The sequence below is a fragment of the Lepisosteus platostomus genome, chromosome 4 (assembly GCF_059453375.1).
Source record: "Lepisosteus platostomus isolate fLepPlt1 chromosome 4, fLepPlt1.hap1, whole genome shotgun sequence".
Lineage (NCBI taxonomy): Eukaryota > Metazoa > Chordata > Actinopteri > Semionotiformes > Lepisosteidae > Lepisosteus > Lepisosteus platostomus.
In genome coordinates, this window is record NC_142614.1 from 46171136 (window position 1) to 46197788 (window position 26653).

A 26653-nucleotide genomic window follows, 5' to 3' on the forward strand; every position below is an offset into this window, starting at 1 on the left:
TAATCCTTTTGGTAAGGTCCCTCATGCAATACTGAAATTGCAGTCAGTGGGCTTTCAATTTAAAGTCTGTCTTCATAAATAATAGCACAATAAATAAATATTCAAATACAGTACACACAAATAACTATGACGTCTAAAGAAAAATGAGCCGAGCTGGTGAAATAACTAGCACTATTCAAAATTCACCCGAATTCACCCTTACACCTGATGAAGGTTCCACAGCTGAAACTTTTGTTTTCTTTCTTCTCTTTTCAGCATGGAATAAACCTATTACTTGCTCCTTTGCAGCCTACGCATGCTGACGCAGCTACCCACCTGAACTACTACAACCTACACCTGCTGCGACCCACAATTCCTTCCTCCAAATCTTTTTCTAGATCTCTTCGTCATTTCCTTCTCTTCCTCCCTGGGCAACTTGCCCCGCTCTCTCACTAAACCAGCATTCCGTCTGTTCACAGCGATCTGTTCCAGGACCAGGCTTTCTAACCACCTCCTATTCCTTTACAGATGTCGTCTATTCAAAATTGTTTCACTGCCATCCTATGACTGATGAAAAAAAACCAATAACACCCCAGTTTAGATAGATAAGATCACTTGATTGGCCATACACAATTTCTTGTATTAGGAATTTGTCTTTTCACATACCCCAACTTGCTCTCCATGAGACACACACAGACAAGGAGAGAAGCTTGGGGTCAGAGCGCAGGGTCAGCCATTTATACGGCACCCTGGAGCAGTTGTGGTTAAGAGCCTTGCTCAGGGGCCCACCAGAGTAAGATTCCTCTTCCAGCCACAGGCGCAGATCCTTAACCGCAGAACCACCACACCTACGCACCACCCCCCTTAAGCAGTTGTTACAGAATAATTGTATAACTTAAGAAGCAAACTGTGAGTATTCAAAGGTTAATTGAAAGAATTATTTATAATCACATTCAACAAGTCATGAAGTTTTGAAGTAGTCCAACACTGAACAAAATATTGAAATACCTCAAATTGAGCATAACTTCCAGAACAGAGCAAATAATACAGTTTAATTGTGGTGCTCTCCATCACATTTAATTAAATTTCTTCCTGCATAAGTACACAATGTTTCAAGGTTAACAAGAGATGTCTTTGTTCTTTGTAATCATACATTTATGAAAATAATTATCCCAGCATTATACTTAAAAATATTCTAATTTATATGATTAACTAATACTTAAAATAGAATTTTCTTATACAAAATTAAAATTAGGAACACACTAATATGTTAATAATGATATATCTTTTTTGCAATTACTGGTGAAACAAAATAGGCTGCTAAAGGAGAATCATAAACAATGCTTACAATTTTCTTTTATTGTTTTTCTTGATTATTTTATGGGTCATGTATAATTACAGTGCCAATCTCTGACGGTAATTTTACAGAGATTGTTGTTTTCCATGGTAACTCAAATGGCTCCTTAAAATCATTTTCAAAGCTGCTAAATTGAAAATGATAAACAACTATATCAGGACTCTTCTGGCCTAAGAGTCATTCTCCTACAGCAGTAAGCTTCATGTCTTTTTCATCACAAATAGTCTTTCTTGCCCTGTCTTTCCTGTAAAACCATTACACATAAAACAAATATCTTTTATTCCCTTTCACAGTTTTACTACTGTGTTTCATCAGCCTCAAATCCTTCTTAAACTGATAAAAAAACAACTCTTAAAACCACCTGTTGACATATGTACTGTATTTACACTAAAACTAACCAGTTAATGTTCCATTGTAATAGCCAATCATTTTCCTAATAATGAACTACATTTAGAAAATGTTTACTGAGAAGATAGGAATAAGAAGCTTTGGCTTAACTCTGGCTGGGTTAGGTTTGGTCATGAGCCAACCAATTGGCTGTAGAACAAGGAACTTAGGTCCCCTATTCAGAGTGAAGAACAAACTGATGGGGTGGAGGAATGATGCAGAAAGACAAATGTAGGGAAGAGAGAGCATTCCCATGATATTTATGCATTTCCAGGAAGTGATGTCATGGAAGATGAAGAACAATCTCTGTTATTCCTCCCTTTTCATTTTAATTGCTGATATTTAATAGTACTTACAAACCACAGGACTGCTACTTTATCAGATCTTTTGTCAAGTGTAACTTTATGAAACATTTAACAAATTTGATATAAATATTAGCCATCATTTTTGGAGGGTAACAGATTTGTCATCTGTGTACCTGCACAGAGATGGGTAAGAATTCATTGTGACAAGACACACCATAGACAAGACAAAAAAAGTGTCTATTAGATTAGACATTAGGTTTAAACCTAAAATACATTACTTTCCAAAGGCTTTTGTGTTGTGTTGAAGAACAGAATTAGAAAAGGTGCCGAAAGAATAAACCACTTTGAAATCTACCTTCACTTTAAAAACTGAGATAGCCAAAAAAAGAAACCACGGCGACATTGATGAATCTTTTATTTTCCTTGACGTCAGCCTATTTATAAATCCTTTTAAATAAATGGGTTTAGATAAGTGGAGTCGAGACCTGAAAGTAAACCGATTTGCGTATTGTTCACCTTGTCTTTTGTGCCGTATGGTGCATCAATCACAACGAACAGCTTTAGCTCTGCACCGATGTAATCTCGACATCTGATTCAATTTCCTTCCACACTTCTCAGAGGGTTTTCTCACAAGGTTCTTTCTTTCACAGAGTAACAAATGTGTGCTCGTTCATCTATGAGTAGGCCGAGAATGTGCTTATGGAAATCTAAGATTGTCCATCTGCTGTTTGTGTCCATTCTACCTGTTGTTAATGCTCTAGCATATAATTTTCTTAAAAATTATACTTCAGATACTGGACACTTAGGAAACAAATGTAATATTTTCTACTATGATACTTTGGGGGCCGATTTCATGATATTTATCTCATATATTTTGGTTGTTTCACAAACAGTCCATAATTAAGTAAAAATGACTTAATCCAAACATAACTGGTGTCTCCCATAATAAAGTACAAATTATCTGTCCAGGGTCTTACATAAAATTGACCTTGAAGGGTTGATGAGATTCTAATTATCTTCACACACATGCATTTGACAGCATGCACAACACTTTTAATCACCATTACTAGTGACATCTAGAGTTAATGATACACTGAGGCTAGACAAAATCACCCTCAAGTCATGGTGACATTAGTTCACACTATTAACTATACCCATCAAACTGTCACTGATTCGTAATAGTCATTTTAATATTTGCAAAATCTTTCAAATCAATTGTGACAAAAAATGATGGTTTTCTAAGAAAACTAGAAGTAAAAAGTCATGGAAAGTAGATTTGATGTTCTAACCATACATAACATCTAACCATTTTCCAAAAAATAAATCTTCATCACATACAGCAGATGTACACTTAGGAAGTTTTACCTATGACCCTCAGGACTGTAGTATCAGCCTGCAATCACATAAGGGTAGAGTAAGTAACAGTTTGACAAGTATGGTGCTGTCATTTAAAAAAAACTGACACCAGAGTACTGAAAATGAATCTTTATCTGAAAATAATCTGGGCATGTGATATTTATGGCAGACAGTGGCCATGTACAGTGTATTTGTTTTCAAACACTGATCTTTCACAGCATGCAGCTGGAAGTCAGAGCATCCTTAATCTGATTTTTTAAGAGTTTCCATTGCAAGAAGGGACCCCTATACATGCCTCAGCCATGCCTAAGAATGTGGTCTTGTGGATGTCCCACAATCCACATACAAAAGTATTCATCTAGCATACTGTATCCTACAGGTGTTTATTTTGTAGGCTATGGGGCTATTCTCAATACACTGGCATGGCAGAGTATGAAATGGTATTCATGGCAGGCAATTTCTTTCTTTTCTCACAAATACGATCTTTATACCCCTTGTTATTTTGCTCCGGAGCTGATTTTGCTTTTCAGTGTACTTAAGACGCATGCCTTTGAGAATCTTGCTTTTAAAACATTAATTTTCTCAGTGGAAAACTGGATTTGGTCTGAGTATACAACCAACAACCCAAGTCTATTTTAATGACTTCTGAGCCTACAGTAGAAATATGAAATTGGATGTGGCCTAAATGAATGTGGATAACTGAGCTGTATATTAAATAATTCTGTAATGAAACTTGTGTCACCTGTTCTCACTGACTAATCAATGTTTGCGATGTGATCATCTTCGCTCTGAGTAATTAAATGGCTTTGTTGTGGCCTTTGCCCACTGTGTTAAATTGTTCATTACTATAAATCAAATTGGCTATATTAGTCACCTCTCAGTGCACAGAAATGTTGTCCCATAACCTTTGTTAAATGCTAGAAAATGAAAATGTTTCGGCATTGAAGCTATATGATTAAAATAAATTATGACTGTGGACATGCTAAAAGCCTAATGCTAGCCAGGACTGCAAACGTAGAAGAATTTCCACTGGTAGAGTAGAAATATCAGTCACAAACACGTACTGTAACTCACATGATTACCTAGGTTCAGATGACGATGGGGTTGCTTAGCTAAGTCCATGTCTCACTGAGCTGGTTCATAATAGAACATTTCATCTTATTCCATCATGTTCATATGCATTTGTGGGATCCTGACAAACTGGGTGAGGACACCTCAAATTCTGGAAACAACAAAATAAGGTACATAGAAATAGTCAGGAATAAAAACTACACTTTTCATATGAATAGCTGATCTCCCCCTTCTTTGCATTTTCAAAACAATAAAATATTAAGGTTGTAGTGAACTAAAAGTATATTAATTATGCTGACAATGTATTGTTTGTGTTATTTTGTCCTGGTACTGTATGTCTGTAATTCCCGCAGTCTGGAAACAATCACAAAAATTTGATATGAAGGTCCTGGGCCATTGTGGTGGCCCTCTGTTGTCTAAGACATGACCTGTCCCTCACAGAGACGGTTTACTTGTTGCCCTGGACAAGTCTGATGATTGTTGCAGTATTCTATGGGCAACAATTTTTAAAGTTTGACTGTCTTCAATCTTGCAGACAACAACAGCACAGTCCTTTTTACTCAAGCAGTACATGGCTATATCTTTCATCGCTCTCGGATTCAATACAATTGTGTCTTTTTGAGTGACTGTATTTCTTTATCAAGTCATTTTGATAAGAAACCAAAACACAGAGCCACTTAGCAACAGGCATTGTTATGAACCCAGGAACAATACCATTCATACAGTCAAGAAATCTATTGTGTTTGCTTACTATTTAAAATGGAAATAATACAGTATTGTGCGTGCACCCAGTGACTTAATGAAGTAAAACATAGACATAATTGTATTTATATTATGCATTAGGAATATCTTAAAATTAAATAAATTCATCTACACCTGTGATGGACTGGCGTCCCCTCCAGGGTGTACCCTGCCTTGCACCCATTGTATGCCCAGATTTACAGTAGATGTTGGGGATTTCATCTAAATTAGTGTAGAACTTTATTTTATTTTGAGTATGTATTTTATCTTATCCATTGGTTTTGCACTACAGACCCATTTCCTCTTCTGGATTATGGTATCATTTGTGGACTACTTATTGTGCTGAAAAGTACATTATCATAACCAGACGCTTACATTAATTTAGTACGAGAATTCTTGCAGGTCTGGGTTTTATTTCCATTGACACAAGACAGAAAAGTACCCTATCATTTCCAGTTGTTTTAGTGGTGTTTAGCCAATCAATTTTTCAAATAAAGCAGGTCAATATCAATACAGCATAACTCTGATGTGAAAAAACAACAACTGAGCAACTACTCAGTGAATAACCAAATTATATCTGACTCTCTAGTTACTGTCAAATTCCTGGGCAAAATGAGAAAACTAATTTCTTTAATCATTAAATTTTTTATATATATATTTGCAACTATGGTTGTGATGTGGCGATAAGGGTTAAGTCATCCATCTAATTGAAGCAAATTATTTGCTTTTTTTGTGTGGGGTGTTTCTGTGACCTTCTCATGTCCAGAGATTTGAAAATTACATTGTGTTGGCCCAACTCTCGCTTTGTAATCTAAATCTTAAACGCTGGCATTTATACAAAGAATGAATAATCTGGCCGTCTGGAGAAAGCTTGAGTATAAAAAATTAAGAAGAGCTTGCACAAAATCAAGAAAAGCAATTCAATCTAATAGTGAGAGGGGATCTTAAGTGACTTAGCTACTTAAAAGATTTACAAACAGTGCAAATTGACTCCTGGGACCTACTAGACAGAGTGTGCCCCAACAGTAATGTGAAGTATGTGTCCTCTAACCTGTGCTAGTGCAGAGTGTGGATAACTGGACCCCAGATTTGAATGGCTGTTTCACAGGCACTTCTGAGTGCTTGACATGCCCAGTCCACATAAACATTAAACAAACCCTCTACAGTAAAAGATCAGCCTTCCAATGCAAAAGGTTTGAGAGCTTGAGAGAGTCCTGTGGAGTACTGTCTCAATAACAATCCCATCAGGCCTCACCACTGATTAAGCTGGCTATTCTACTTCTCTACTAAATCTTTGGAGCTCTTGGCATGTCAAATGAGGGAAGGCTTAGCAGGTGTCATAGCTGTGGAATGTCTGCATGTGTCCTCATATTCCCTATGCAAGGGATGTAGTGGTAAACAGATTGAATTAGTGGTTCTATAGAGGATGGGTATGAAACAGAAGATGACTATTTAAAAACAATAAATATTTGTTAAATCAATGTAAATAATTGAGTGATAAGTATCTGTTTATAAATGTTATGAAAGCCTGGTGACAGTGAGACACCAGATACCCAATTAATTGGCAGCATACAATTATATAAAGATAAATGGATATAAAAAACACAGCACAGAAACTACCCTAGCTAAAGTCACTAACAATCTTCTTATGGTTTCTTTTCTGGTATCTAAATCCACATTGAACAATCTTCAGTATGCAGCTATAATCTTGAGGTCTAGTGCAAGTGATCACATTACTGCTATCCTGGACTCCTTGCTCTGGCTTCAGGTTTTGTGTTCAAAATCCTCATGCTCACCCATAAGGCTCTACATGACTGGGCATCTCAGTATCTGCCTGACTTACTATTGTCCTGCTCCCCACTTTGTAACCTTATTTTGCCTAATTCTGTCTCCTCTCTGTTACCAAGCCCATCTACACTCTATGGGTGACAGGATCTGCTCCTGCTATACCCCAAGGCTCTAGAATTTTATCCCTATGTATGTCTGAGAGTCACCTTCACTGAGCTCTTTCAAATCTAAACCAAAACCCTCTTTTTTAGAAGGGCTTTTATTTAACTGGATTCTGTCTTCTTCTTATTATTATTATGATTGCATGATTTCTTAACATGATTTATTGTATGATTTTACTGTTTTCTTTTTGCTGTGTTTTGAATGGCAGTGTGAACACATTCCAATATTGTACAAAGATTGGAATATGAAATGAGCATGAAGGTTTTCCATTTTGATGGGTTGTTGTTATCATGAATGCAATCGGTCGGAGCTCAAAAGGGATTGACTTCCTTCCTAAAATCTCCAATTGCCATGCAATTTGGAAAATCAGCTTCAGAAATGAGCAGTGGCATAGGTGGTCGATTGCTCTGCACAGATGTATTTTAAACTAATTTCAGCATTGCCTCTCATGACTTAGACATTCTTACCACCTGCCTGTTCAATGACTTGAAGAAACACCTAAGTGCAGAAGCAGTTTCATAATGATGCTATTTACAGCTTGCTGCAACCATCTGAAAATCACTGGCATTCAGTAATGTAAATAAAAGGTGACACAGAAGTGCAAATATATACTGAGAGGCACCAGAAATATATGTTCAATATATTTCAAATTACACCTTGTCTAGATAAATGCATATGGCCTCTATGTCAGAACATGTGCACTGAAGCACTTAATTATCCTTTTCCGTCTCAAATGTTTTGTTTGTGACTGACTACTGTCCATACTGAAAGTTGATTTTTCTCTTTTATTTTAATTCAGCATTAACTGTATATGTGAAGATATTTTCAAATGAATCCCTCAGAAACCCACAAACTGAGGACACCTTGTTTGACCTCTGATTCTCAGTTTAGAACAGTGATACAGCTTAATAAATATAATAAAATGTTGTACTTAGTACGGTGCAGTTAATAATAATAATCCTCCGCTGGTACCTGCTTTGACCAACTGGCCAACGCTGCTTTTCCAAAATGTCCAGTTCTCAGAAAAATGTAAAGCATCCACAGAACCAGGCTCTGGAGAGCTCTTGGAACCACTGTGTGCCCCTGTGAATTCTTTAACCAGTGGGTTCGTACCCTGGTAGGACAATAGCCTTTCTAAAGCTTTGCAACCTAACGATATATGCTTCCCACTGCATCAACCCATCACATGGTCTCAGTTTGAGCCCAACCATCGTCATACCTGGGATGGAAGAGCTGAGGTTAGGTGCCAGCTGCAGACTTGATTATGGAGGCAGACAGTGAGGTCATCCTGCTTCCTTGCAACCAACTTCCATGGTGAACTTTCGGGCTTGCAGAAGGTGTTGTTCTCCTAATGCAGAGTTCCAGAGAAGGGCATTCAGATGTCTATCTCTCCAATTAAAGTGGACATGCTCCTATTCAAACAAGTTTACATGAGAACACTCATACATAAATGAATATACTGTAGGGCAGTATGGTGACACTTGCAGCACTAGGGCCCTGGATTTAGGTCTGGACCTGAGGTGCTGTCTGCATGGAGTTTGTATGTTCTCCCCATGTTCATGTGAGTTTCCTACAGGTGCTTTGTCCAATGATTGTATATTGATATGTATACAAGGAAAGACATATTGCTAGGTTAATTGACTTCTGAAAATATTGGCCCTGGCGAGAGTGTGTGCATGTCTGTGTGTGCCCTGTGATGGACTGGCATCCTATCCAGGTTGTATTCTGCCTTGCACCCGTTGCTTGCGAGGATAACCTCTGGCTCCTCCGCAACCCTGAATTGGATGAAGCATCCATTAAATAAATAGATATATGAATGGTTACACTTTGAAAATGAGTGGAAAAGTGGAGAGTAAAATAGAGTTTAAAAGGTTTAATAAAATCTGTCAGGAAGTATTTCTGAAAGTTACATAACCATGTCTACTAATACAATAGTAGAACATGAAAAGTCAATGTCAAGGCTTCATGTAGCTGAAATGTGAGATCCTTGATGAATTGGTGTCAGATTGTTTTCAAAGAAAAAAAGAAATTCTGCTCCCAAGATTTAACACCCACTCTCTGGCTTTTCACCAAGCAAATCAAAGATACTGAAAAAATCAGAAATTAAAGAGAAAGGAATACAATCCTTTTGAATGAATGAAGTATCTTTGGCTGCTCTAGAAATTATTCCTGTGGTACATCATTCTAAAACTAAAGAAAATGAACATGCCCTTTAGGATTGTTTAAATCTCCTGCACTTATTATATTTAATGCTTGTTTAAAACGTCATCACCAATGAGGGATCAGAGAAAACCCTCCTTAACAAATGTCTTGAGATGATGCCTTCAAAGGCACCATATAAAAATTACACACTCAAACATAAGAATTTCCATGCTCTCTGTATCAAGCACTTTATTGGTGATGAAAAGATGGGAACACAAACTTACAAAGATTCCAAGGAGTAATTAAATACATGTATTAAACGAGATTTACAGTAAAAATAATTAGGAATTTGCTTACATTGCAATCAGGATTTCATCCATAGCTTACAGTTGAAACCTTATTATTGGAAATATCTCAGACTCAAGAGCAATAATTACCCATTAAAGGTGAACATTCCTGGGCTTCATACATATACCATACATATACTGTAAAGATATATTACAATTGTATTCCACATAAATAATAAAATCTGGCATTTCAGTTGTTTAACATTCCAATATACAGTAATTTTATTTAAATATAACTTTAGGGCTGCTCCGTAACTTTTTATAACAAAAGAACACCAGAAAGCAAAATAGTTTGGTGTTCACATTCAATCTCATAGCTAGAATGTGGTTACTTGTTTGAAGGATTAAATGTTCTTGTGACCGGAATGGGTCCTGCAGTGAATTTCACTGTGAAACATTCTTCAGCAGCTGATGGTGGTAAGGAAACGAAACACTGTAAAACCTTTACTTGAAGACTAAAGACCATAGAGCTGTGAGTGATTACAGTTACAGAGAATGAGTGATAAAGTTTGTGGGTTTCCTGTTGTGTTAACTCAGCTATTTGTCACATTGTTTTATTTTTGGAAGGGTTTCCAGACTGTTCACATTGCCTTTAAAACTGGAAGTTAAAAAACCAAAGTTACAACTGCTATCTAATTTTGACACTTTACAAGACATTTTAAGAAAGTGTGAAAGTTTTAAACAATAGACATCCTGCTACAATTCTGAGAACCCCTTGCACTCAGGATCTTATTTTCCCTTCTTCTTCTGTTGTTCCTCAAAGAAGTCATTGCAAGCCACTGTCAGAGCAGCTACCAGCACCACAAACTCATTGAAATCTACTTCATTGTCTTTGTTTGAGTCCAGGTCATTCATGATTTTGTCCACAAGCATCGGATCCTTTTGCGACTGAAAGAGAGAAAGAGCAAAGTTAATCATGTAAAAGATAGGACTAGAGAACTAATCAAACACTTTCCAGTCGCTTTTCGGTTCTGAATGAACTTGAAGTCTGAATGTAGTCTATGGGTGAGTGACAGAAGTGAAACTTCAGCACTGGATCAACATTTTTTAGGGATGTTTATTCCAAAGCCAAAAACGTCAAAACAGATATGGTAAAAAAAAAGTTTGTTAGAAGCTAAATGAAACATGGAAAACATGCCAGCATCACAGTAGCTGTTTGATTAATCAATTTCAATGACTTTATAACCAAAAGGTTTGTTTCATTATACAGATGTCAATACACAAAGAACAGCAGGTTAATTCATTCAAGAAGTTCATTTAGCCTATAACATTACAAAAAAATCCATTCATAATAAAGCTCATGAGAATAGATTGGATTTAGTGGCATTGAAGAATCACTGAACCATAAAATCTGGAATGCTAGGATATAGGTTTTTTTTTGTTTTAATCAACAGATTTTAGTTGAACTGTGATGCCACACTGCAGTATAGAATATTCTCTGCAAAAGAAAAGTTTCCTGTTCACAGAAACAAATACATCAGATCTAATAACATAACAGATTAAAATGAGAAATCAATGTGCCACAAACACTCAAAGACCTAACTTGTTGATAAGGCCATAGGAATAAGATTAGTAAGGCTGGGTAATCTGTATGTGTCAAAGTCAATCATGAATTAAAGTGATTATAACTTCAATTTTCACCTCTGCCAGTCCAGGATAAGAAGCTATAAGCAACTTTTTATTAAAGCTTATTTTTAGAACCTGTCAAAAAACAAAAAACAGAATTATTTTTCTTTTGTAAGTTCGGACTCGGCTCCCAACCATCTCACCAGTGAAAAGATTTGCCTGTGCTTTAGGGTGAACTCTCCAGCCCTAAGACTCGTACTCAATCCCGCCTGTGCCAGATTCTGATTGTGGCATAAGGAAGGTAAGTGATGGTGCCAACTACCCAGAAGAGGTTTAGGCAGAATCTGCACTGAAATAATCTGAACGATCAACTGTTCATTCACAGGCTGAAGGCTGGCCTCAGCACCAGTTGACTCTGAAGCTGAACTTTTCTACGCTTCTTTACATAAATTGAAAATGCATCTCAAAGGCCTTGGTCCTGAAGGGCAGCAAAGAATGCATTGAACCGTCCCACATCAGGATCGATGACACAAAACACAGGACAGTACACTAGGGTCTCGACATCCGCAAATGGAACATTTGCAAATTTGCTCATTCGTGATTCATTCTGGCCGATGGGGTTTTGGATGGAAGAAGAATGAAACCGAGCTGAAGTTTGTCACTCACAACGTTCAAATGAGTGGTGCAACAGACTAGAAACACAAGACGAAACTACTGTAGCTAGTGAGCGAGCCTCACCCGGCGTCCCGCTTAAGTACCTAATGTACAGCATCCGTGTCTCGACTTGGTCTTGTTTTTCTGTTGTAATCAACACTGGAGGTTCTGTCTCGGCAGATTGGGGAATGACAGGCTGGGCACAACTTCACAGGCTCACACACAGTTTTATCGCCCTTCTCATTACAGTGTGGTGTGTTAACTAAGAGGCAGAGAGAGGCACAGAGGAAGGATTCATGATGTTTATATTAGATGATTATGATAATTATGTAATTACTGCAGTTTCTTTTAGTTTCTCAATGTTATTTAAATTAACTTAAAGCCACTACATTAGTACTGTAAATATCAGATAAGGGAGATTTACTTATGTCTTTTAACCATACATTCTATGTACAGTAGTACGTTATGATAAAGGGATGGACTTGGTTATATGTGAATTTGGCTATTTGCAACTGTTCTCTGCATTTGTTAATGTGAAGGCCCATTGCATAAAAACAAATACCACATCAATGGAGGAAAATGTATTAAAGAGTCAAAGTGTCTGAAAGAAGAGTAGCTCTTTTTTGCATCAATCAATCCAAAAATCCAGTTTTAGGAACTAGGTACTGTATTGGATGATGGTTCACAATGATCGTGATTCCTTAAGACAGAGTTAATTTACCAAAATGTCCTTCAAGGTAGGTGTGATCTTGGGGTTCTGATAAAATTGGAATCATTCAACATAATGGGCTTTCACAGTTTGTGACCTAAAACTGAGTAATAGTAACCTTAAACTGCTGTGTGATGCAGTGCCTGCAGTGAAGTGCTAGATGAGAAAAATGACACTTGCGGAAATAACAATTAAACAGTCACTTTAAAGCAGATCTGTAGTCACCACTTACAAATCTACTTTATAGCCTAACCTGAAGGAGGTGTACGGTTTCCTCATATGACTCACAAATATGACTCGCTTTTTTGACGCAGACTAGTATTTTTTTTCTCTGTGTGTGTTTGGTACAAAGTGTCCCATTCGGGGAATGACAACTGAGGCAGAGTCCCAGGGAGTAAGTAGTTAGTTGAGAATAATAATAAAGGCAAACTGTATTTGGAGTGCACTGTAGCAGAAGGTGGCCCAGCCATGTGGGCCATTAAGTCTCCAGAGATATGGCTGCAGCTGTGCCGCCATATCACTGCTGAGAAGAAGCAGTTTCCTCTTAGCACTCTTCTAGATGAGAGTCATATACCACAACACTTATCAGGCAACAAACACTCATTTCATTTCCTCAGAGAACATGTAACAGGTCCACTATCTGCACCAGAGCAGGCTTACAGTACATTCCATCAGTTGTGGATCAGCAGACACAAAAACAAGAAAAGTGGTCTGTCTGCCCTTGTTGTTGACTGCAGATACAGCAAGGTTAAAATATTTACCTTTTTCTAAAGAAAAAAGCTATACAGGAATGAAATGACTGAACATTCTCTATAGTTTTCTCATCCATCTGTGTCATATGTGTGAACTTTGTAAATAAAACTTAACTAAGCTTAGAAAATTTGTATTTAAAAGAATACGCCTTTGAAAATGTGTATACCTGTAATTTTGATGGCCTACATATGCACATTTGTTATTTAATTATATAAACGTAAGATTGTTTTTCAGTAGGCTAAGAGGTTCATGAACTGTGTTTGTCTTTCAGATCCATACTTAATGGACATCTGTTGAATTTTTCTCATTAACTTTAAGTACACCGAATTCTCCTTTTCTGGTTTTACACAATTTCAAGTCTGTTATTTGAAATCTTGTAACATAGATTAATGCCACTTATGTTAAAAGGTTGCGCACAATAAATTGCAGTAGTGAATCTGCTGTCTGGCAGAAGAAATAACAAAATCCACAAACAGCAATAAGAATCAGACTTTTCAAGGTCGGTTATTTTTTTTTATCTTACTAACAAGCCCTTTGTGTTTGTTATAAATTAGCATACTGTAGATAACACGTTTTCTATCTTTATACATCTTACACTTCAGCGAAGTCTTTAAGAACTGCCTGTATCTTATCCTATCCAGTGTCCCCCGGGAATACAAAACATAAACCTGAGCACTAACCTAGAAGAACACGATTTGAGATGATCATGTTCCCAAAATGAATGCCTTTTACATAAATTTTAAAATACGTTTGCCTTTGACTTTTCATTACGTAAAGTGGGTTTTCCGATCCGCTGTAAAGCAAGAGTAAGCATCACAAGGACCAAATGAAGGCACTGATCCTAATAATTTAGCATGATGCATAGAATTTTGATTTGTTCCGACATTCTACAATTTGAAGTACGACGTCACAATTATATCTTTGTTAACAACATTTTCCGATATCGGTGTTTTATCAGGCTGCCTTTGTTGTCTAGGTCGCCACCAATGTTCCAATTAAAGATAAAAACACGAAATTGTACAAAATGATCGTAATTAAATACAATTGCCCGTAATACAATTTAGATTGGTGATCTTTAGATTAATTGCTTTATGAAATATACTATAGAACATATAGCGGCGTTATTTATTTAACATACAACATACAGTATATAGTGAATTCATTTAAAAAAAAAGAAAAGGGGTGAACTTGTGAGGGAAGACGATCTGATTTCCTACACTGTGCTCGCTAAATGAGGAACCAAACGGCATCTGTAAATGAAGTAGTTAATCGAAATATGCAATTGTGTCCAAAGTGATAAAAATGTTTGTGGGTATTTTGTGGGTTCTTCCTTTGTGGGTATGTACTGTGTAATGACTATATTAAAAGCAAATGAAGGGAGGATAATCAATTAGGATCCTAATACTCAAACATGCGAGGACTGAGTAAAGTATTACTAAACTTGTCAATTGATAGTCTGCTATCAATAGATACAGTACTTGCATTCCCGGAAAATGCGACTCTTACCGTCAGAAAGTCGGTGAGCTCACTGTTAAGCAGCTGCTTGAGTTCGCCCTTGTTGAGTTTGTACTTGTCACCCTCATTACCGGAGTAGTTGTGAAAGACATTGATCAATGCATCCATGGCTCTCTCCAGTTGGGTCGGCATGGTGATTATGAAAAGAGAACGGAGCTGGGAGGAAACAAAATAAAAACATTTATCTAAATAATTTAAGATTTAAATTTTATTTATGCATTAAAATAATGTTTATTTAAATATTGAATTATATTCACTATAAACGAATCATATATTACTTCAGGGTGTGTAAGACAGAGATGCAAGATTAGAAGACTTTTCCTTACAACACGAAAGGAATGACACTGTTATTCTGCTTTAAAGTAGCATTCTACACACACAAAGAACAACAGTTCAAACTATACAACTTGAATCCAATTTTAAGACTTACCTGATCTGAATCCAGGAAAAAATGAGATGAATAAGATACAATACTGCCTGTTTATAAAGACACATCTCTCAGAAAACACCACCTTCGTTTGACCTGATTTAATTAATTCCACAGGTGAGCTTCCAGTGGCAACCGATTTTTAATTAAACACGTCCTTTATGAACAACAACAAAAAAATGTTCCTTAATGAACTGTTATTCCCCAAGTCTTGCAATTGTTTCTTAGGAAGCTAGTCATTATAAATTTATAGGACACAGTATAAACAGGAAGTCCTATTGCCATACCAAAAACTACCCTCTTGCCTTGACTCTAATGAATGGGTTGAATACTGTAGCAGTTGTTGTGCTATATTTTGGCCATTATCTTTCTTCAGTACAGTTTGATCATACAATTGCATTGCAATAATATCATATGACATCTCAAAAGTGCCTTATTTAATAACATATATAGATCATGTATATAAGAATGTATCCAAAACAGTAGTAGTAAAACAACTAAATTATCTATTACAATTAAAATTATGTTTGATATTCTAATTATTTTACACCCCATCTGCAATAAAAAAAATACTTAACATGCAACAATAGTAGCCATTTACAATATTAAGGAGTTAAGGAGACTACAGTATGTTATCTATATGACTATAGCACAGAGCCTAGATTAGTGAATATATAATAAAAGTTCCTATGACAAGGACTTTTTCTATTTGAATGCAAGCTCTATAGACCATGATGTGCTCTTGCTATGTTTTAAAAAATAAAACATATACTATAGCTGTTTATCAGTTCCTAACATTAAAAGAGATAAGGGTGCAATATTAATCAGTTATTCATTTATTTCTAGACATAATGGCTCAGTTACCCAGATACAAACAGCATGTTTGTGTTTTATGAAAATGGAACTTCATAAAATGTACAAAGAGTTAATGTTAAGTTCCTGTTTTCAGTTCATTATGACACCCTGTGACTCACTGCACCTACAGTAGCACCTAGGTATACCCAAGGGACACATTAAACTTAGCCTTTTTGCTTTATGTCAGTCATTGCATCAGGCAATTTCCTAGAACTCATTATTCCCCAAACTCCAAGACACAACGTCAGCTGAATCTCGGAACAGTTCTCATGCTGGTGCAGAATAGTTGATGATCTCTATGCTAGAGTTAGGGCCCTTCAACAATTCATCACAGACAGTGAAAGGATCTTGTTGTGCATAAGTAATTGTAATATGAAGCATTTTATGTACATTAACATTAATATGCTCACATCTGCATTCTAAGCATTCTAAAAGCTGAGCAGCATCAGTTATATACAGTATCAGCAGTCTTCCTAATTTTAGCATGTCTTAAATTATTTGGATAGGTCTATGTTTTTCTTGATCATGAATGGTGTAATATTCATTCAGGCCTTAAGTAGTAGCTTGTTTAAAGAAAACTATAATGTATGTAGTTAATGTAGTTTTCCAAAACTATGGACATGAACTATCCTTTTACAGCATAAACCAGTCAAGTGAGATCATGGCTTTTTTTCCTAATGGGTCCATTTAGTTTATTCTCTTTTATTCATGCAACCAGTTAGGACTACATAAATATACTGGCTGTATTTTTAAAGCCAAATACACACTTTTTGGAAGGCAACAGGAACATTTATTTTTCTCTGCACTTCTCCTGTGGTCAGATCCAGTAAAGATTCAAGCTTATTTTGTTTATCAGATTTCACAAGGTTTTTTTCTGTTTCACTATAAAATCAACTTAATTTACTCCATACTCCTTTGCAAACTATTAAAATACAGATGTTGTTGTTTAGGTTTTTACTAAATTACCTCCTTTTCTTATAAATGGAAAAGCAAAACAAAAACAAATGCTTTCTTTAAATAATTGTGGATTGAAAACAAGTTACATGGTTTTTGTAAGTGACCTAAGGCTGCATGTTTAACACAGATGTTACAAGTATCAAACTAGCCGAACATGTGGAAAACAGTGCTTCCAAACAAAATCAATGTCACAACTCCAGTACGCTCCTAAATACACGGTTTATCTTATTATATTACTATATATACTGTATGTTAAGGTTTCATAATTAATAGAATTTGAAGATGCATTCACAGTGAGATATTCTTAACTTTTTTCTAAATGAATGTGAATAACCAAAAAAAGCTCCTGAAAAACATCCCCTTTATATTTTTCAGCTCAGATCTGAAGTCAGGATCAAAGATTTTCATCTACTAACACAAGCAGCTAACTTATTTTCTCAATTTTTATTTTATTTATTTTCTCTATCGCAATGCTTTTAGTGTGAACCCTCCACATCTGTGATGCAAACAAGGTCTAATTTCCCAGTTAAATAAGTTGTTTCCTTTGGTCAATCAGGCTTTCCACTGAGTGGTATTTAATTAACAAAAGTTATTTTATTTAATTAATCAATCATCGTCAGTTATTATTTATTCCTGTTGTACAAATATTGCCTCAGTAAATGCACTAACATAATACACACTAGGAAATCAACAATAGAATAGAGAATGCATTGAAAGGACAAAAGCTTGCTTGTTCACAGCTGTGTGTAAAATCAATAATTCTTGCTATTTAAAAAAAATTCATTACTTTGAATGGCACAACATAATTTATATAACACACAACATGCATAGCTAATTTAAAAAATAGCCATTTGCATCTTTTTGGAAGTAACATACTGTAATTCAGGAGGCATGCTAATTAACAATTTGGAAATGAAAATGTGGATGCCCAGTCATTGCATAAACCATTAATTTGTGCTAATACAGCATACAGTATGTTTCATTCACTATGTTATTAAAAGTTGTTGCTGCTTCAAGAGGAAACTGGCTGTGCTCTACCTACTGCTCACCATGACAGCATAAAACCATAAAAACTGTTAAAAACATAGCCTTTGCTCGTGAAACTGTTCAAAACTACTTTACTGTCCATACTAGGTTACTGGAAATCATGTACACAGTTTTTCTCAATCATTTGGGAATGATTGAGTGAGTCTTGTCATTTATGTCTTCTGCCATTACCACACTGACAAGCGTACAACCCTATCACATCCTTGTCTGTTATGTTGAAACGAAACAAGATGGCACTTCACAAAATTCTCGACTATAGTATCTACAGCACCCATGTATTGTCTTCTTATTCCCAAAATGTCTGCTGGTCATGCTTGCATAGAAACATTCTTTATCAGAGCACTTGATACTCTGCCAGTTGCGGTGTTGTGTTGCTCTGCACACTTGAGGCAATGCAAATTGGTTTAATGACATTGGTTTAACCATGGGCCCACAGGATTGATAATTACTATATACTGGCGCCTTATAATATTAGCAGAACACTTGTAGGAGTACTCAGTGGAAGAAAATGAGAGCAGAGAATGGTATGATCTTGCTGCTTCGGTATCACATCTGGTTGACAATGTCTACAGTTGTCTGCAGTAGTCTTCATTTTTTTCAGGGAAATTAAATGTGGAAATATGAATATTCAAAGTTTTCCCTACATACAAAGTGCTCAAGTTGACTTTGGCTCTCCACAGATCTCTGTGTCTCATCACCTTCTTCATGGTTGAAAAACCTGTCTCTGGGCTAGATGTCTCTGCCCCTTTTCATTTTTTTTTACCACACTCCTACAGTTTACCACACACCTCTTTGTTTACTTTCTAGGCTTTAGCCTACATACTCTACTTACAGTATCTATATATGGGGTAGTAGTTAAAGAATGGCTTGGAAGAAAGTATTGTAATACTTAAGCCCAGACAAAAAAAATCAACTTGACTGTAGTACCAGAGGTACAGACTTAAGTATGAAGGCTGCCACTACACCATGCTTTTAATGTAGGTAAAACCTCTCTATTACCAAACAAAGACCGAAGTTTTAAACCCATCAAGGAATTGCTCCAGGTTTCAATAAAATTCAGACCAATAAAAATAGCTGGGCCTTCATTTTCTTTAGTGGCAATACCACATTAAAATAATTTCAACATTTTTCTACAATGCCAAAAACACAAAACAAGACTTACAGTATATAAACTCACAGTGGGAGAGGTAAAGCGGGAACTTCATAATGGTCCCTTTTGTTACTTGTTATATATTGAAACGTCTTCTATTTACCTCATACTCTTTCCACCAGTTAATTACAGTAACAGTTTCATACAAGTGATTTGTTCCACACCTGTCTATCGTTAGTAACATTCCTCGATGGAAAATTTCCTGTGGGTGAAAAGAAAAAGTGTCTTAAAAAAAGTCATCAGGAGCTCTGATTACAGCTTATGATTAGTAGTAGAACTGTTGGGTTTCAATTTATTCTTGGCCTCAGTCAGGGAGAAAATGACAGAGAGAGAACATGAATGTGATGTGAAACTCTCCAGCTCCGCCATGATACGCTATTTACACATATCTTCTTCCTTCAGGCCACACCTTGAATGTTCTACCAGAAACTGTTAGAGCCAGTCTATAGTACTATACTCATGCCTTCTTACCGATTTAGCCATTAAGCTTGGTGTATTTTTATCCTATGGCAAAGTTTGTTTGCTACTAGGTGTGGACAAAATATCCCATGTAAGAGGGCAGTAGGTACAGACAAGATGGAGATCCTTGTCTAAACCTTATTACTTAGAAAGTTATGGGATATTAGCTACTGCCCTCATACAATTGGCAAGTTGATAGTTTAAAACTAGGAAACTGAGGCCTCCAGGGATTGGTTTGATCTGCCGTCTGGGGACAGAGGACAGATCCTCTGTGTGCAACTTTCACAATAGGGAAAGCAGAGGGAAATTAACAATCACTGGACTGTGGAACTTGTAAGTTACAATATGTAATGTGTGGCAAGAGTCTCAGTTTCACTAAGCCAGAGAAAGACTCAGTGTTGTGTACAGTCTAAGAGAGACCTGTGTTTTGAAAGCTTTTTAATTTGTCTCATGCTTTATTTTTACCTTTACCGTGCCTTATGGACATGTTTGTTTTCCTGAGAACTGCCTGTATATGGTACCCCAGCCGCAGGTGTGTCATACCTGTTAAACTTTGGAATCCATTTGTCTCTTAGTAGGTTCTTACTAGGACATTGGGACCAGAGCGCGCACACAGCAGCACTAGAGCAGAACAGATCAGAAAGATTTCTCATCTTTAAAAAAGGGGTGACAGACTTTTTCAACACGAGCCTCATCTTTCTATGCTAATCAGCCACATTTCTGGTGGGGTTGGATTTTCCATTATTACAAATGCTACATCATTTGGTCCAAATTAATTTGGGAGCCAGTTCAGTTACTCCTTTTCTTTTTATATTGTGATGTAACTCCAAATTAATACTATACAGTATATACTGTATGTTAGAGCTTCATAGGAAAATTAAAAGAATTTGAATCTGCATGTCTGCCTACATTTGGGAGCTACAGTAAGCATGCATATGTACTGTATGTGGCCTAATACTTCTGATCTTATTGTTTTTCCTATCATTTGTGTTTAGATTCTGTTTGAACTCCGACTTTATAACATTATAGACATTACATTTTTTACTATATTAAGCCTGTCAGGTCCTGTGAAATAAGGTGAATAAGATATAACAAAAACACATCTTTGACAGGCTTGCCAACTAAAGCTTTGTAAATAACATACCCCCCCCCCAGTGTCTTTAGATTCCCAATAAGGTGATTGTCTGCCCCTTGGTGTTGTTAAGTGGTACTACAACAGAGGACAGTTTTGTCATATCATATTTATGAACAGAAAACATTACTGCAGTAACACACATTTATCCTATTATTTTTCTGTTTGCTTAACTTCTTTTAATGCTTGTTACACGAGGTTCTTATAAAAGTATGCTTCAGTTGCATAAAACGTTTTTTGCTTATTCAAAGCATGTGAGTGCGTTCATGGTTTTGACTCATACAAGAAGACAGGATAACATGTTAAAGCCTTGTTTAAGTAACAAACATTGATTGCTGTCAGCCTGGCTGAAGACAATCTTCCTGTAAGATTAGCTGCTTATATAATGAGATGTTAAACCAAGAAAAACTTCAAAATTAGATAATGTCCAGGAAGGAAGACTAGAACCATGTTTCACACTCAGTGGCAAAAGCACACGAAGTTCTAGGAAGAAGCAGCCCATACATAAGAAGAATGACTGCAGGACTCTGTCCACATAAAATCATTTGGATGCCTGGAAATGTCTTCATAGTTAACCATTGGAATTTTGTGGACCTGAAGTGGCAACAAATGAGCCTGGTGGAGTGTTTTATGTAACTGATGAATATGATAAAGGTTTTTTTTTGCCATGGACTTAATGGAAGACATCATATCATCTGTGAGGTGGTGGAATTGTGCTAATGTATGGTGGGAGCTCTTAAATCAAGCACCCATTCAAGCACACTGATGTAATTCTGACTCTGTCTTTCTATATAAAAAAACATGCAATAGCAATTTATGTTGTCTACAGTCTGAATTTGCATATAAGCTGTTATTTCAAATGGGATATACTAACAATTATATTGACAAAACCTGATAAGATGAAACAATACATGGTGTTATGTTCATTTTACATCATTTTTATCAATGATTATTGTAAATATAAACATTGATATCACAAAGATAAAACCGTCTTCAGTGGTAGTGTTATTAATAAATAGTCAAAACATTGAGGGATTGTTAAGTGATTTACCAGAGCACTTCAGTCATCCATTGCTGCAGTTTGTCACTTTAGTTTGCAGTTCCTGCCATTGCTAGGCATTACTAAGCACATTCTAATACTGGAAAAGGTTATTGTTATAACACAGAACAACTTACACCTACACACAAGTTGCCAACACTCCACAATAATACATAAGCAAAGAAATGATATTTCTCAAATATGCCATGATATTTTGATGAACCATGACCTAAAAATGCAATAATGTAGTACAATGTGAAATAAAGAAAATGTATGTAAGAAACAAATTACACAACTATACAACAGAATCAGTTGTTAACAAGAGTTTCTTTTTCCTGAGGTTCCTTTCTTTTAAGGTTTGGATTCAGATACAAGCAGCTCAAATAGCAGTAGTGTTCATCAGAGAGGATGAAGTGTAGCCTTGTCTTGACTGTGATCTGTGTTGCTTTTTTGTCCTTCAATTCTGCTGGGAACTTAAGTCATTGCTAAGTCATTCTTTTCAGTTACACTCTATTAGAAGTCTTAGGTCTTGAGTACAGAAGATGGTCTTAGTAGGACTATTCTATCCTACTGGATATAGCTCAAATTTCAATTCAGGTTAACTGAATCCCTCAGAATTAAACCAACAACCTTTTATGAAAACTAATGCTTCCTGATATACAGTGCCTTGCGAACTTTTCAACCTTTTGCCACATTTCAGGCTTCAAACATAAAGATATAAATTTTTTATTTTATGTGAAGAATCACCAACAAGTGGGACACAATTGTGAAGTGGAACGAAATCTATTGGATTTTTGAAACTTTTTTAACTAATAAAAAAATGAAAAGTGGGGCGTGCAAAATTATTCGGCCCCCTTGCGTTAATACTTTGTAGAGCCACCTTTTGCTGCGATTACAGCTGCAAGTCGCTTGGGGTATGTCTCTATCAGTTTTGCACATCGAGAGACTGAAATTCTTGCCCATTCTTCCTTGCAAAACAGCTCGAGCTCAGTGAGGTTGGATGGAGAGCATTTGTGAACAGCAGTTTTCAGCTCTTTCCACAGATTCTCGATTGGATTCAGGTCTGGACTTTCGGACCTGCCTGGTGTGTTCCTTGGTCTTCATGATGCTCTCTGCGCTTTCAACAGAACCTTGAGACTATCACAGAGCAGGTGCATTTATACAGAGACTTGATTACACACAGGTGGATTCTATTTATCACCATCAGTCATTTAGGACAACATTGGATCATTCAGAGATCCTCGCTGAACTTCTGGAGTGAGTTTGCTGCACTGAAAGTAAAGGGGCCGAAATAATTTTGCACGCCCCACTTTTCATTTTTTTATTAGTTAAAAAAGTTTCAAAAATCCAATAGATTTCGTTCTACTTCACAATTGTGTCCCACTTGTTGGTGATTCTTCACATAAAATAAAAAAATTATATCTTTATGTTTGAAGCCTGAAATGTGGCAAAAGGTTGAAAAGTTCAAGGGGGCCGAATACTTTCGCAAGGCACTGTAAATCCTAAATATTATCCCTTAGAATCCACTTGTGTTTTCAGGTCCTTGGCTAGCCTCTTGTCCTGAAATTGTCCACTGGTTTGGCTTGGCTTCAGCATTTTAAGCACTTCTATTAAAAGTCTCCATAGACTCATGTGATCCTGATTAAAGGTTTAATGTTTCTAACCTGTCTTTCTTAGTACATTAGTTTCTAACCTTAGTACTGTACATTCTGAGTTACAGATTCACAGTACTAAACCAGATTGAATATTTCACAAAAGTAGTAATAAAAATAAAGTAGTTTAACTGATATTTTAAAATTTGTGTTGTCCCTTGGCAATGCTACAGTATATGTTCATTAGAATTATTCTTACAAATTTTTATTTTACTGAAAGGCAAAGTCATCTGTTGTGTGTATTTATGTTGAAAAAATACTGAAAAGGTAGAAGACAGTTTTGAGCTTCACTGGTTTTCACCTGCTGACCATTTGATGAGATTTTGTTCACATGTTTTAGTTTATATTCAAGTTTCAAATTTCTATTAATGTTTCACATGTTGAAAAGATGCACTAGAAAATTTGACTTCTCTCTTCTATGCACTCATTAGCAGAAGCACAATTCTTAAAAGTTAACAGCAACACTGCAATATGAACAAACGCACCACTTGAAACCTGGGGAACCAGTAATGCACCACAAACCACTTGAAAACAGTTTAATAAATACACATGATGCAACAAAATTGAGCAAAGTTAACTCATTTCGGTGAAGAAAGATGTTGCAGGAACCACAAAGTGTATAAAATGAGAGGATTTCCCAAATAGTCAGCAGACAGAAAGAAACCTGGAAGAGCGACTCTAAACTAAGAAAGAAAATATAGAAGTCATACACCTCCATAGACAAATTAATTTCTCAAAATATTAAACAAAATGGCAAGCTTGTGTCCTATTACGTTATTAGGTCCATATCTTGACTATATGACTGAGCAAAAGATAGTTGGGTTCATACCAGAAGAATCTTTACTTCAGCCTCTGTGGAATTACCTTCGGACAAACCACCAGGAGGTGTTAAGATCTCCCCTCTTTCCTGTGATCATTTCAGTGTCCACATACTTTATGGCTTGCCTCCTCTACATGACCCTGGATTGTCTCTCACTGGTGGTTCCAGGGATTAACAGTTACAGGATTCACCCTGACCAGCCAGTAAAGTTGCAGAGCATCCTGAAGGCGATCTGGCTCACTGTTTACAATCACGTGGTTTTTGTCTTTCCTGCAGCTGTTGCCCAGTGGTACTGGAGGCCACCTCTGCCATTGGAAGAAAAGGCACCGACAGTGCTGGAGTTCACCATGGGAATTCTGGGTTGCACACTACTCTTTGATTTCCAATATTACTTCTGGCACATGATTCACCACAAGATCCAATGGCTTTACGTGACATTCCATGCCATCCACCATGAATACTTTCAACCTTTCTGCTGGGTTACCCAGTACATGTCTGCTTGGGAGCTGGTCAGTGTTGGCTTCTGGACGACCATTGACCCCATAATTCTCCAGTGCCATATCCTCACAGGCTACGCCTTCATGGTGTTCAACATCTGGATCTCAGTGGATGATCACAGTGGTTACGACTTCCCCTGGTCTCTGCATAACTGGATCCCATTTGGACTGTGGGGAGGCTCTGTGAAGCATGACACCCACCATCAGAAACCAATGACAAATTTCGAGCCCTTCTTCTCTCACTGGGACTGGCTGTGTGGCACCCATTCTGACCACAGTTGCTCACCAGCCATGGCAGACAAGAAGAGCACATTTTCCCAACCTTGCCATTCTAGCAATTGAAAATGGGATAAATCAAACTGCACACCTATTTTGATTCCTTCAGAGGTAACCTTGTAACATACCTGAAACGTATTTTTTATCATAAGTATATGTACTGTACAACAACATTACTAAAAGCCTGGTTTACAAATACTAAGAACACAATAAATTAAGTCTGTTTTTTATAGGTGCTGTTTATATTTTTTTCTACGACTGTAATACGAATGATACCATTACCTCAATATAAAATATGTAATGTAATCTATATGAGGACAACAGTACAGCAACACTTCTTGTGTTGTATGACGAACAACATAATTCAGGAATAATGTGCAAGTAACTCTCGAATCCGTGCATCTTCCCACTTTCTTTATTAGCAGCATTGGAAGAGGCATTCTGTATTTGCGATGTTCAGTTTGTGACAGGTGAAATTTCTTAAAATTGTTATGCAACAAGCACAGCAAAATCCAGTCCCGGAGTCCAGCTTTATGGATGTTTTTGTAATTAGCAATTGAAAAGCTATGAAAACTTCTGCTTTCACTTCTTATCCAAACAATAAGCGCAATTAAGATAATTTTCTTTAGAGGATCATGTTTTCTGTATCTTAAGTCTTTGATGTCATTTGAGTACGGTAAAATGTGCACTAAAACTTATACTGTACATCTTATGCATTTTTATATAAAAACAGTAACCTAAGAGAGGAGGCCATCTAGTCTCTTGTAAGCTGGTAGCTAATCGATCTGAAAATCTCATCCAGCTATTTACTAAAAGATTAATTTATTATGTATTAAAAGAAGCAAAACAAAATGGCTGGGTAACTTGTTCCATACTCCCACAACCCTTTGTTTAAAGATGGGCCTCCTGCTCTCAGTTTTAACTGCAATTCCATGTAGTTCGCACTTGTGTCCTCTTGTTCCATGTTTCACTATTGTTTCTGGAGAAGTTCATTGTGTTGATTATGTCAATGCCTATGAGGATATTGAATAATTGAATCAGATCTCCTCATAGTCTTCTCTGTTAAAGACTAAATAAAGTTCTTTGAGCAGCGCAAGAGGTTTCTAAGCACAGGTAATGCATCTAAAATGGAAGAATTTGTTCTTCTCTAGAACAAATGCAGTGCTGTTTTTGTAATGAAGTGACCAAACCTGCACACTGTTTTGCTAATGTGGTCTTACTAGTGCATTGAACAATCTTAACATCCATTGATTAAAATTCTACATTGTAACTTCATTTCTTAACATTGTGCTGACCTTTTTATTGCTTTTCTGCATTGTGTAGATTAGAAGATGATGCCTTTTTTATATATAAGTAGCCCATTCAGGCTCAGAGTTTCCCATTTTGTATCTATAGATTTAGCTGCTTACATCTTATACCCTGCACTTGTTTACAATAAACATCTTCCACATGTTTGCACTGTCCTGCATATAATATGAATCATTTTTAAATTTAATTTGCTGCTTTTACA

At 36.4% G+C, this 26653-nt stretch overlaps 1 protein-coding gene and 1 pseudogene across 3 annotated transcripts; one reads left to right on the forward strand and one right to left on the reverse strand.

Annotated features, from left to right (window-relative positions):
• Positions 1-9509: 9509 nt before the first annotated feature.
• On the reverse strand, positions 9510-24512 carry s100z (S100 calcium binding protein Z). Of its 3 annotated transcripts, none has more exons than XM_088629630.1 (3): positions 24415-24512; positions 14824-14988; positions 9510-10523 (listed from the first exon to the last, which is right to left on the reverse strand). In XM_088629630.1, the coding sequence occupies exons 2-3, from the start codon at positions 14962-14964 to the stop codon at positions 10365-10367; spliced, it is 300 nt and encodes a 99-aa protein (XP_088485756.1). In that variant the 5' UTR covers positions 14965-14988; positions 24415-24512; the 3' UTR covers positions 9510-10364. The 3 variants fall into 3 exon arrangements, with proteins under 3 accessions (XP_088485756.1, XP_088485754.1, XP_088485755.1); XM_088629628.1 differs by lacking the exon at positions 24415-24512 and adding an exon at positions 19372-19470; XM_088629629.1 differs by lacking the exon at positions 24415-24512 and adding an exon at positions 15263-15414.
• LOC148673244 (cholesterol 25-hydroxylase-like protein 2 pseudogene) lies at positions 24220-26606 on the forward strand (annotated as a pseudogene).
• Positions 26607-26653: the final 47 nt, after the last annotated feature.